At 42.1% G+C, this 14,175-nt stretch overlaps 1 protein-coding gene across 1 annotated transcript in view; it reads right to left on the bottom strand.

Annotated features, from left to right (window-relative positions):
- Positions 1 to 8,991: 8,991 nt before the first annotated feature.
- The window catches only part of foxo3b (forkhead box O3b), a 38,743-nt gene continuing 33,559 nt past the window's right edge, over positions 8,992 to 14,175 (bottom strand). The window contains exons 3-4 of the mRNA XM_029425521.1: positions 10,147 to 11,606; positions 8,992 to 9,238 (exon numbers count right to left, since the gene is read on the bottom strand). Of these exons, the coding sequence (XP_029281381.1) occupies positions 10,176 to 11,606 (1,431 nt within the window). The 3' untranslated portion in view covers positions 8,992 to 9,238; positions 10,147 to 10,175. The remainder of the gene's footprint in view (positions 9,239 to 10,146; positions 11,607 to 14,175) is intronic.

The raw sequence follows: 14,175 nt of genomic DNA, 5'->3' as shown, positions 1-14,175 counted from the left end.
TTAGCTAAGAGATCCAATTTACATTTTCAAGTTTTTTCTTTCTTAATTTCTTTGTAATATTTTCTTAAATCCAAAGTGCTTTTGTTTTGATGAGCTGCCAAATGGCCAAAAGATCCCTTCTGTGGATAACAAAAAGTTTTCTAAAAGGAAGTAGTCTGACTCATGAAATGTAGACTGTGTGTATAAGCCTGCGATTGGCATTCTCTTCCCCTTAGGCTATCGCCGCTAAATTCTTTCCTTGGGCACCGTCTCTGCATTCTGTGCTTGACTCCGCCCAAGAAGATTGTGATCGGTTAAAAGAAATACAAACTAGGAATGGCACACTACCGTCAATTTAGTATTCGATACTCAACACCAATTTGATACCAGGGTAAAAAACCAAACGATAAATCCCATGTACTTCAACATACACTCCTCTACTTTAACAGGTCATAATTCCCTTTCTAATATCTATTACTGCTGTGAAAACATGTCCTTCAAACAACTGCACATTTGAATAAGTTTCTCGCCCAAAACTACATTTTACAAGATTACATTTAAACACATCGTGATAACGTTTTACTTTACCTTCGGCGAATACACATTTTTACTGAATAGAACACATCTTAATACAAGTCAATAGCACCTTCGATAACGGATGCTAACAGCTACCGTTACTAGCTCTCCTCCTGCCGATTTCAACACTGATGTGTTGATAGTGAGTTTATTAAATAATAATAAATACTCAAACAAAAAGTCAAGTGTGTGCGTGCTGTGTGCAGAGCGGGTAATTGGTTGAGCAAAAGAGAGAGAGAGAGAGAGAGAGAGAGGTGGATCTCCGGCAAAACAGCTGCAGACGGGGAGAAGAGATGAAAACATGGGCACACGGCCTGACTCATGTTCTAGGAAGCGATAAGCACAATCAAAATTTAAATGTCTTATTTCCTTTCGGATTTTAACCGTTAGCCTCGTGACATCCCTTATACGAACAAGCCAGAGCGTTTTCCCCCTAGCAGAATGAATATGTGGAGCCAGACTTTTCTCCAGACCTTTGGAGATAGGTCTGGCTGTGAAAGACTAATGTTGAAGATACAAACTTATTGTGTCAAGAAAATATGTGTCAATCAATGTCAAACCAGTCAATGCCATATGATGCTAGAACCCGATTATTACTGGATTTACTGCAGTAATAACAACATATCAACCGATATACTTTACTGTACTGCAATTGTTATTTATTGGCTGACATATACCAAAATATTGATACGTACAGTAAGTTAATATCAGTTGATATTATCTTTGTTATGTAAACCCAAGCACTCCCTTCTCTCTTCTCCTCCTTCGCTTCCTCTCTCCTCCCCTCCCCCTCTCTTCTTCTCCCTCTCTATCTGTATGCATTTATGTAAATGTATGTTACTAACTCATCATCCGGGGCATCATCCCCGGAGTGTCTGTCTCTCATGTGGCAGGTTGCCACTGATAAAGTTTACGTCAGGATCATGAATCGTGACAGCGCCTGCTGCTCTGGTCCTGCTGGACACCGGGAAGCCTTTTTGACATTTTCCTGGATTCATCCAAACTTTGTCTTTTCCAACACAACATCATTTCTGTCAAATGTTGTATTTGTACTATGTTGTTTATCCTGTACACACGACATCTATTGCACGTCTGTCCGTCCTGGGAGAGGGATCCCTCCTCAGTTGCTCTCCCTGAGGTTTCTTCCATTTTTCCCCCTTTAATTATGGGGTTTCTTTTAGGAAGTCTTTCCTTGTGCGATGCAAGGGTCTAAGGACAGAGGGTGTCGTAACCTGTACAGTCTGTAAAGCACACTGAGACAAATGTATCATTTGTGATATTGGGCTATACAAATACATTTGATTTGATTTGATTTGACTAGCAATATCAAAGTTTCAGAAAAGCAGTATGTCTTTAAATATCACTCCCTTGACATATACACTACTGCTGTATACGACAACTTAGTATCTTGTCAGGTGATAGCGTGTCTTCTTTTGTCGTCATTTAGCTGTCGTGTGAAACTATGACTCACAGTCCTGGATAACATTATATGATACATCACCTGGTGAGCTATTATAGCTCAGGACGTCATTAACCTGATTCCAGAGCTCTGAATCACTGGTCGTATCTCAGATTTGCTCGACGAGTCGAATAGTGTTGTTGTGCCCGTTGATGGCTTCCACAGGTTGGAGGAACAACTGACTAATCAGAGTTCAGCAGGCAGGATTAACAATGAGACGATGGGAACATCACACATGGATGAAGTCACACAGAAAGACAGTCTCAGTCAGCGTAGGACATAAAAGACAATAAATTCTAATTCACTTTATATGCTACAGTATTATTATTATAGTGAATGTCTGGCAAACACGACACTATGATGCATTAAATGCCCACAGACGTTTGCTAGAGTCCTCGCTTCATGGTTTAAAGGCTTTTAGTGTGAATGTGTGCTGACTCACAAAAAACAAATGGAAATGAAGGATTTTGAATCCTCTTTTAATGGTCACATGTACAGAGCACAGCACACACAGTGGCATTTAGACTCTGCATTTAACCCATCCTAGCATTAGCTATTATATTATCAGCGCCCGGGGAGCAGTGCTGGGGTCCGGTGCCTTGCTCAAGAGCAACTCGGCAGTGTCCATGAGGTGAACTGGTACCTCTTAAAGTACAAATCCAAACTTCATACTTGATACGTACGGGGACTTGAACCGGTCCGTATGGACTTGGCTACCAATAAAACACACTGCACGCTATGAACAATAAATAAACACAAAGATGTGTGTTTGGGAGGACTCGCATGGCACTTAAAGAATGTACTTAAAGGATCACACCACTCCCTCTTAGGTAGAATTACAGATCCAAATGTGACACTGAGAGTCTGCATACCTGCAGATAAATGAAAGGCCACATGAAAAGACTTGTGACCTAATGCACACATACAACATGGTAAAGGTGTTAGTTCCTGGTTAACAGTGTGGAGACAAGAGGACATTGGTGATATATAATGTAAACTACAAATACACACACACACACACACACCCTCGAACAGTACATAAGCGCACACTGTACGCCCAGTTGTTCACACAATGAACACTTCTCAGTTGAATCAACCATGACTTGATTTCTGGTAACATACAGTGAGTACACAGGTTAATTGCTTCCTGTATTTAAAACAAAGATGACATTTACAAAATAGGAGACAGCTGACAATGGAACAAGGCAGAGGCGAAATGTGGGTGGAGCTGAAGACGGCTGGCAAACAAATGGACAGTCACTCAGTTATGACATGACATGAAACAAGCCGACGAGACAAGAAACAGACAACAGATCGGTGCTTATTTTGCTGTGTTTAAAGGAATACTTTACCCACAAAATTGAAATGACTCACCCCGTGTTACCCTCAATTCTTGAAGAAAATGTTTGTTTTTCTCTCACGCTTCCGCGGAGTCTTGATGAAATGAATTAAGAACAGCAAAACCAATTCAAAACTTCAGTATACTACAGTAACTACAGTGTAATTCTCATTTATCCAGTCGTACACATGCATTTTTGCTTAAAGTTTACTATTTAAAACACTTGTGCATAAACAGACACGCTATGGACAAATTCAAATTGTTTTAAAAAGTAAGCTTTTAGCGAAATTAAATGTGTTTGGTAAGTAGTGAGCATACGACTGGATAAATGAGACTCGGATTATACTGCACAAGTTGTGTGAGAGTTTGTTAACTCAATGTCAATTCATCGAGACTTTTCTCCGTGTTTTGGATTCTTCGTTCCCCGTGGAGGAATGCAAGTAAAACAAGGTTTCTTAAAAAGTTCAAGGTAACACAGGGTGAGTAATTGATATAAAAATAATAGTGAAATATTCCTTTAAAATGACGAGCATATAGCTTTGGAATGCTCCGCCTACAAAATGTAAGCTCAAAGTGAAAAGGAAAAAGCCACATTTAGTTTCCTGTCATTTTAAAGCTAAAAATGATGGCCATCATCACGCTTAAAAAAAATCACTTCATCTTGAATCTGGATGCAGTTGCTCTAACATAAGTACAGAGAACTCAAAAAACACAGACAAGTTCAAAAGAGCTTCCAGCCAACCAGTATTCAGTGACCTTGTACAGACTAGTGTGACTGCAGGCAGGCCAGGCATGTAGTCAGTCAGGTGACCAGCTGACTGGGAACTGCTGTTGAAATGTGGGTTTGGTTTGTGTAGGTGTGGTGAGCCTGCTCTCTCACTCATAAAGCATGTTTGAGTTTTTTGGAGTTTGCAGCCAACCCTGATCTTTGGCAATGTCTGTTTGGATGAGCACAGTGGCTCTCCCCCCCCAATTATTTTATCCTTTCTAAACTGTCTCCTCTTCATGAAAGAGTGCTTGAACATGCCAAGCAAACAGAAAGGGCTGTGTGTTTGTTTGAGGTTCTTTTGTACATCTGAGTGCAAAATGAAAGGGGACACATTGGTAGACCGAAAGTACCTGATGCATGTTATGGGTTTGGCAAACAATGACAGTGTGGTTATGAATGTACTATACTGTATATGACGACGCAGCGTGGGTTTCACAAATCATTCAGGCTGATTTTTACTCTGACAAAGACCGAAGTGCTTAGAATATGTTCAGCTTTACCTTGCCGTCAGACAGCACTTTCCGACGGGGAACTGAAGCCGTTATCTAATCTCTTTTCAAAGCCACCAGAGTCCATTGAAAAAAACTGTAATTTTACCTCGCAGAACCTCGGGCGGTTAGTTTGTTTGTTACTTCCCCCGTCTGAAAGGGCTGTCTGACGGCAAGGTAAAGCGATGAAAATATTCTAAGCGGACACTTAAATTGATATTGATTCTTTATAGGTGCTTATAATACGTTTTGCTGCTGCTACCATGCACAGCAGTACAATGCTCTGCTCCCATGCCGGTACTCCTGTCTGTTTCTCCAAGCTGGGGGTGTGCCAACCATCACCTACTGTAGGTAATACACTGACTATGGATAAGTAGATCATACTTCAAACTATCTGAACTATCCCTTTAAGATACACTCATTCACACACAGAAACTCACACACACTTAAATATATAGGATAATCTGGACAAATATCTTTTATGGTAACAGACTTGACTTCTGGCAGAGGTTGAAAGTGGCCTATTGGCTGTTCTCAATAGGGGAGGCAAGAACGGGAATAAGAAAGAGTAACAGCCCAGCCAGGGTCTGTGTTAATAATTGGTGCAGAGGCCTGGGGATCACTTCAGACATGCAAGTGAACCCCACGTCTGACTGTTCCCCCTCTCCCTTTAATGTTACGCAACCACTGAGGAAAAGAGCCCAGCCCAGTGTCAGGTATCAGAGGCTTGCTGAACGTCTGCTCTCGTTTAATGCAGTCTTACACAAAACAAACATTGTGCAAGAGGACTTCCAGGAACTTGAGAGGAACAAAGAGTTGTTTTGCTGTTTAGATCCCTCCAGACTGACATGAGAAAGAGATTTATCTCCGGGAGGGAGTGTGAGGTTAAATTTGTTCATGCACAAGTGCTCAGACTCGCACTGTTTTGGAAAACACTTGGCAGGATAACTTGTGAATTAACATCACATGTAAGGCAGGCGAGAACTGTAGCTTTTTCTTCGCTGGGCTGAAAATTCCTCTCATGGTTATATGAGCTGTTAACAGCAGCCCTGTGCTTCCACAGCACTCGTGAAATGTATATAACCTCTAATACTTTCATATTTTTACAGCAATAAAACCAATTTAAGACAAGGACATTGATAGGGTGTGGAGCCTCACCAAGCTTTATTTACATGCGCACCATTTCTTATACAAACTAGATTACAATTCAAAATGGAATACACAGGAAAAATACCCACTAACATCGAGAAGAAGCAAGATTAATAAAGGGCAAAGTTCAAAGGGCAAAGTTCAGAGGGCAAAGTTCAGAGGGCGTATGGAGGGGAGCTGGCCTGGGCCTCTAAACAAGGATGGAAAAGGTCCAAGAGAAGATAATGAAAAGGAAACGACCAAGAGGTGATTAAGGTATCTAGTGGTATGTCTCTTCTATTTTTTTGCTTTTCTTAGCTTTAAATTTGCACGTGTTGTGCTGCAGGTGTGTGTTGGGCACGAGAAGACATAATCTGTGCCTGAATGAAGCAGTAGCACTGAGTGGTTGTGTGGAAGGCCTGCTCCTCTATGACTAAGTGTAAACTATCTCCCCGGAGAGCCAAAACATTTTACACTGAGTGTTCAAAAAGTAAGGAACACCTTCCTGCGATTGAGATTTGCAGTTTATCAAGGATCAATAACCTCTCTTTAAATAGAAAGGATTACAGGGTTACCTGGATTTACCTTGTCAGTCTTCTTCACAGGAGGAGTAAAGTGCTCCTAATGTTAAGCACGGTCAGTGTAGATGAAGTCAAATGCTTAGCAGCTCAGGTGATGGCTCAGGATTCCCCCTGCCAAAAGACGTGATAAATGCTCTGGAAATATTTTAGTGTGTAGGAAATTCCAGCTCGTTGTCAGATGACACTTAAACCACATCAAAGTTATGACCAAAACGCTCACTGAGAGCACCAGGACGTGAACCTGCTGTACTCCACATGGAATAAAACAAGTGTGAAGCTGAGGATCGTCCGTCAATGAGGCCATCCCTGTGTCTGCCTCGATGTCCACGCACTCGTAACAATAAACACATTAATGCAGGAGGATGGTGCAAGTGCTGCTCTGAAAGCCCTGATTTTAAAGATAGAAAGTGTGTGCGTTTGAGGGCTAAAGACACAGGGTTCCTCTCTGTATTACAATTTCAGTCGCAGGACGGCACCATTGGAAGGGTCTAGGGGTACAGCTAGGTCATGCACTAAACCTCAGATAGCACAGGAGATCATTCTAGCCCACCATGCACACACACTCCTCTGCATTGGCCTCAAAGTGATATACACACATCTGTACACTATTATACACAGCGGGGCATACACTTCATGTCGCTACCTCAAACAGAGAAGGGATACCAGGGTGTCCAGATGCTACAACAATGGTGCTTTCCACCATTTTCAAAATCTGGTTCAACAATTAGATTATTGGTATCCGTGTTCCCTCCCCCCGGGCGTGTAACGTTGTTCATTATTTCTTCAACTTTACCTTCAGAGGTATCACAAAATCCAAGGGTCAAGTACTACATGAGTATATAAGGACATACAGCGAGTATATATGCATTTCACACAATTTCATAATGCATAAATACATACATGCATACAGTCGACTGTGCTGTATGCACCATGAGGGATAGTGAGGGATTACACATCCTTGTGAGATTAATTCAACAGAAATAAACTCCACAGATAAACACATACACACACACACACATTAACATGTTCTCAGGAAATGCAGGAAGTCACCTGCAGGAGCACCAGGCGTGTCCATGAGGGCATGTGTGTATGCGACTCCGACAAGAGGAAGAAAAAAAAGAAGCTATGACAGCAAAAACAAAAATGACAGACCGCGCGTGAAGTCTTAATCCTGACGTTTATCTTCTTTCTTTCTCTTCATCTTGACGGCCAAAAAGTTCACAGGTTACAAGTTCACAAACACAAAGCATTACTGTTTTTATCAAGAAATGTTAAAATACCATTAGAATGTGACATGATGTTACTTAAACGGGAAGCCTCCCTTTTCCCTCCTGAGTGATTTCTATATATGCATAAGAAGCCCCACAAGCTCATGACAAGAAAACAGCAGAGCTTAACACAGATCCCTGGTATTTTTTCTTCTATCTATGTGTGTGCAATATATTTGTGTGCATGTGTCTGTGTGCTGTGATTTGGCTGCCAGCATGTCCTACTGTTTGTTTCAAGTAATTTGGCAATATACAGAGATAGCTTATTGTTTTATTCGAGAAATAAATGGCTTCTAGAGGAATGAGCCTGAAAACCTGCTCGCCCCAACCCCCCCTCCCCACCCTACCCCATTCGCCCCCCCCCCCCTCCCTCCCTTCCCTCCCCCCGCCGCCCTCTACAGGTTCAACCTCGTCGTGCTACAAGTGGCTGCAGCTTTGGGCTTCTGCAGGTCGTGGGTAATAACAGAAACAAAAACGAACAAACAAAAATGCACGGCTTGCTCTCGGGGCAGGATTCAACACTGTTTACATAGCACCTGTAATGGTGTGGAAATGTTCACAACCCTAGGACACAGGTTTTCATTTTGGCTACATCATATGCAGTGATAAACGACCTCATCAGAAGTCAAGAAATCTAAGAAAATACGGACAAGATCTTTCCACCTGCTTCTTGAACTTTCCACTTCCCTGCACTGTACAAATATCCATGATAGAGATTTTCTTCCTCTAGTCTTTTTTCATATTTTTTACAGTTAGATATACACAAGAGATAGCAAATATTTTTGTAATATTTAGCTAATTGTACTGTAACCCTCAGTATGCTGCATTTCATTTAACTTAAGCAATTTATAAGAACAAAACTGGAAGTGCATGGCATTGAGTTGAGAAATGTTATTTTCTAAGGGTTCTAAAGTTTTGCAAACTGGGTCAAAGAGTGAGTTTGTCTGCTTGCGTGTTTGTATGTTCTGTATGTGCGACCTCTCAGCGAGTGAGATATTCCATTTCCATCTTTTCATTTCATAAATACACCAATTCTTTTTGTAAAGACGTGTGATGCAGAAACAATTATGATAAAACAGAAAATCCAAAAAACAAACACTGAACATTTAAAATCACTAAGTGAGAACAGAGGGAAATTCTTTTTTCAACATAACACATCCCAGGAAACCACTGGATCAGATTTATACCACATCACTTCTTGATTTTTTCCATTTTAGTCTTTCTTTTGTCTTCAACGGAAAAAACTGCACCGTGCACTCCTTCAATCTTTGCTTGATATTTTGTCCTCGTATTCCACCTGAAAACCCTTCTGATAAAGCAGTGTCTCTTTGATATCAACAGATTGGCTGTCAAAGTAAAATTGCATAATTCTAAGATTTGTGAGTTTGACATAGCTTTATTTTGTTGTTGTTGTTGTTGTTGTTGTTGTTGTTGTTGTTGTTGTTTCACAGGAGGCTTTGAGGGCTGATGTGCAGTATCTCTAGAGTCTGTCGGATCGTTCATGGTTCACCAGTGTGGGATCGAAGGTAAAGCTCTCGAGAGGAAGTCTTCTTCTGTAAACACAGGGTTCGTATTTTACGTTGTGCTGATGGCAGGTTTGGCAAAAAGGATGTTGTGTGTCTGATCTTCTCTTGCACTACACAGTTCAGACCTGGAGAGATAAAGGACGAGATGATTTTATCTGAGTATTCGTACTGTACCAAAAGCAAGTAAAAAATGTTTGCTTTTAAGTCAAATGTTTCTACTAGGGATGCACCGATCAGATCGGGTCACCAATCGACCATTTGTTTGTTCCACTCTGCTCATTTGCAGCTGTAAACTAATATGTTTAAAGCTACCACTGCTACTTGCTGCATTACTTCAGAATAAATGCATTTTAATGTGAAGGCAGAGGTAGACTTTTATTGTGAAACCAGAAGTGTTGACCGTAAAGTATTAACAGACATACTCCATAAACACCGTTTTGAGACTTTGCATGGATATAATACATTTTCTTACATGTTTAACAAATCCTGATAAATGAGAAAGACCCAGGAAACGAGGACTGATATTAAATGTTTTTAAAAACAAACTTTTAGCAACTGCAATTAGAAAACATTATTGGAGAAGCTACATTGTTCAGCAGGTCTGTTTTGCGAAGCAACGCACATATAAAGTGGTTTATTAAAGAGATGCAGAGGCATGTCTTTACTTTGAGAAAACCTTTTCATTGAGGATTCAATTAATTCTACAGCACGAAAAACTTCTAAATAATAGATACAATTTTCAAGGGACTAAAAAGCATGTTGGCGTATAAATGTTTCCACTTATAGTACACTGTCATGTTAGCTTACACATATCTTAATCAGTTATGAGACCTTTACAGATGTTACATTTTGGAAACAAAGAGCTGGTATAGGATCTGTACCTGACATTGGCCGTACCCTGAGTTTAGGAGTTGGAATTGATGGAGAAAAGGTTGGATCAGTGCATTCTTAAGTCCTTGATCTAATTTTTGCTCACCTTTGCTCAAATGCCACATGATTTACACTCATGCACACAGCACTAAAACATACACACCTGCTCTGCTCCTCCCCGGCCTGACCCTCTCAGCCGGGTACCCAGCTCTGAGGAGCTCTGCCGACTCCGTTCATGTTGGCCAGAGTGTCAAAATTAAAGTCCAGGCCATCTGCGTCCATCAGCTCGTTCTTGATGATGGAGTCCATATCACACTCCAGGCTGCTGTTGAACATGTCCAGGTCCAGATCTGCGGGGAAGCGGTCCTGGCAGAGCCCTCCACTACTGCTAACTGTTCCATTTAAGAAGATCGAGGTGTCGATCTGCATGGAAGAGGAACCATTTCCTCCCAAAGGGGAGAGCAGGAGCTGCTGCTTGACATTAGCCAGAGCGTTAGCCTCGTTGGCTAGGTTCAGGCCTCCGTTTAAAGACCTCAGTGAGCTCTGGTTGTGGTTGTTACTTTGAAGTATCTCCCCTTGGCTGCCCTGAAGTCCTCCAGTGGTCCCAAAGGTCATTACGGGATCATTACGGAGCATGAGGCCACGGCGGGAGTTCTGGGAAATGACGGCCACGGCGCTAGCCTGTGACATCAGTGGGTCAGACTGCGTCATCATGACATCGCTGTGGTTGTGGCTGTCGGAGTTAAGCAGGTCTTGTAGTGTCTGACTGCCAAAGCGAGACAGGCTAATGCTGGAGAAGGAGGTCTGTTTGTTCTCCTGGATGGTCTGCATGGGGGACGGACGGAGTGAGGAAACCGCCGTGTGAGGGCCAAAGATGGAGTTACTGTAACCATTAACTCCACCGTTAGAAGGAGAGTTTGTGGAGGGAGAGGAAGTTGAGGAAGGTGAACCTAGCCCATTGGGTTTGGACACAAAATTGAACCCTGAGGAAACATTTGGAGCGGCCGGCCCTGGGACGGTTGGCACCAGGTTAATGTTATCCAGCAACTCGTCCATCAGGTCATCTGTGAGTCCGTCATTCAGGTTCATTGTACCTGCCAGGTCTGCCAGGCGGGGCAGCTCAGCTGGCAAGGCCTTCCCTATGGTCGTGGTGTTGCTGGGAGACAACGCTCTGCCAGGGCTGGAGTAGAGCATTGGCGAGAGAGGAGGCTCGTCATCGGGCACCTCGTCTAGCTCAGGGTTGGCCAGGATGGGTGACAGGCGACCGCTCAGTGTGCTGGCGTTGGAATTAGTGCGGGAGCGAAAGTCTGTCCAGGCGTCAAGCTCCTCGCTGCTGCGTGACGTTGGGCTTCCAGGCCACTTGGAGAGACCTGAAGGACTGTCTCCACCGCCTTCGCCAGCTGCAGCAGCTGCGGCCTGCAAAGCTGCCTTCTTCTTGGCAGCACGGCCACGGGCGGACTTAGTGTACTTGTTGCTGTTGTCCATGGACACTGCACGGCGGCGAGGAGCCTTGCCACCCTTCCCTCCTTCTGGGTTGATCATCCACCAGGAACTCTTCCCTGTTCCCTCGTTCTGGACGCGGATGAAGCGGCTGTGGAGCGAAAGATTGTGCCGGATGGAATTCTGTAACACAAAAGGGAGAACGAGAAGAGAATGTGTGAGTAAAATACTTTTGAAACAATTACTCAAAACAATTACTGAAATCAATATTGATGTGTTGTATTTTTTCCTTTTACCAATACAGAAATCAATAAATAGCTCTCATTAAGTCCAGCAACACTGATCCATAAACCCACCACTACGGATTCTGCAGCAATGTAAACAGTTGCTCTGGTGAAGCAAAAGTCCTATTGTTTCAATTGTTCATCCACTAAATATAGACAGGAACACATTAACGTGTAGCAGCACTTAGCGCTGATGTCTTCATTGTTCCCACCGTAGCTTTTGTGTTGTGGGTATAAAGGAGAAAACAGAGACAGTGGTCTATAATCAAGCGTCTCCTCGATTATGAATGACACATACAAAGAGCCCCTGTGTTGCTTAAGGAGCTCGTTCTGTGTCAGATCATGTGTGTTTGTGCGTGCCTGTGTGAGTCTTGTCTGGTGTATATTGATCAACTCTGAGCTCCTTCCTTGTGCGAGCCTCAAAGGCTCATTGTGGGGGAACTGGTGCACATGACAGTCTCTGCTAATGATCAAGAGTTTTATTCACAAAACAGAGATGTATGTATGTACACATTAAAAGGGCTAAACGGCACCCCTGTTGAATCACTTGTTGCCTCACTGCTGGCTTTGTTTATACACTTATCAGACTGACACACTTCCTTATTTATTGCTAGAAGGCATATTTCTACAAATGGCAATGTCCGTTGGTTGGTCCACCACTTTGGTGCAGACTTTATGAATTAGTTTGGGGTTTGGGGTGGTGATAGCCTAGTGGTCTGGTGGCACGCCTTCTAAACCAGAAGGTTGTGCGTTCAATACCAGTGCTGTCACTATTATACCCCTGAGCAAGGTACTTAACCCCCAGTTGCTCCAGGGAGACTGTCCCTCTGGTTAGTTCACTGTAAGTCTCTGGATAAGAGAGTTTGCTAAATTACCTGTAATGAATTTCCCTGAAAATTTGTTTGGGATGAAGCCTACTGACTTTGATGATTCCCTGACTTTTTCTCTAGCGCCACCATTTCCAATTGTCCAGTACTTTGGTTTAGTTGCAAAACTAACGACACTCCCATCAGCCTCAGCTGTACTTCGAATTTAGGGCTAATAAGCCAATGTTAGCATGCTAATACGCTAAACATGGTAAAAATCTGCTAAACATCAGCATGTTAGCATTGTCATTCTGAGCATGCTAGCATGCTGAAGTTAGCATTAAGCACTGCTATGTCTAGGTACAGGCTAACAGAGCTGCCAGCATGGCTGTAGTCTCTTACGGTTGGTTATGATGGCCAAAGGTTTTGTGAAAGGCCAATTTTTCATATACAAATCTTTTTGATGTGAATATGCTTATGTTTTTTACAGTTGGATCTAAACTTCTTTAACCTTTGTCACATTTTAGTCCAACTAATAATTGCAGTGACGTTTCTGGGAGATCAGTTATAGTCAGAGAACAAGAAGAGAGCAGGATCTGATGGATCATCAGTGAACAGAGATTTTAGATTGATGTCAGTAAGTTGGGTTATATTTTTACCATACGAAAAGAGACAAAGGCCAGAAAACCATATTACTATTTCATGAAACTACAGCACTATTTAAACAAGATCTTGTAATTTTTATTGTGTGTCATTTTGGATTTCCATTTGCACAATATAAAGGATTCACAAAACATGTTTACACTGTCATCCACATTCATCTTCACAAATCGATTAGTGCTGTTTAAGGATTGTGGTCTTAAATAATTGCCGTTGCCGTTATTTAAGACCAACTTCACTTGATCTGTAAATTACAACCATGCACATGAGCATCTGGTAAACCCCCCCGTTTACACAAAAGCACACACACACAAACCCACACAAACAACTCACTCTCAGCCATCTGGTTACTTATAAAATATAATTTCATGCTTCTTGTATGACATCATGAGGATGATACACAAATGTTGAAACAAAAGTGCACATACATTCAGTCACATTCTCATATATCAACTCACAGTGACAGTCCTGTAAACCATTATAAAACTGCATTTTAAGGATAATTAGTATATATGATCAAGAGCTTTTTGATTTGACTTTTGTCTTATTTCTTTTTCTTCCTCTTTTTGTGCCCCACAACCTACCGAAGGCCTTGTTGAATTCATTATTTTTTACCTCAGTCTCCTTCTCTTTCCATACCTCCTTCCTCTGCTGCAGTTTCTGTTGTTTCACAAACACATAGCTCTTATGGGCCCTGAGGGACTCTGGGGCTATGCTATATCCTCCCATATAAACAAGCCAACCACCATCCACAACACACACATGCACACACTTTTCCCTCTCTGTTCTCCTCCAGTGTATATTTTTACTCCATAGAACAGAACAGATTTCTGGGTTCCAAATTGCGAAGGCCAAAATCTTTGAGTTTTTGTGGGAATCACAATATTGTTTTCCATGAAACAGTCCCGTCTTTCCTGGTTAGCAGTTTACAGACAATTTGGTTTGGATTGTTATTCTGGTCAAAGGCATTTCAAATCAGAGAGGAGAAAGAGAAGCTAAAGT

The sequence above is a fragment of the Cottoperca gobio genome, chromosome 24 (genome assembly GCF_900634415.1).
Source record: "Cottoperca gobio chromosome 24, fCotGob3.1, whole genome shotgun sequence".
Lineage (NCBI taxonomy): Eukaryota > Metazoa > Chordata > Actinopteri > Perciformes > Bovichtidae > Cottoperca > Cottoperca gobio.
Note: the sequence above shows the minus strand (reverse complement) of the source record. Positions and strands in the feature narration are given on the sequence as shown.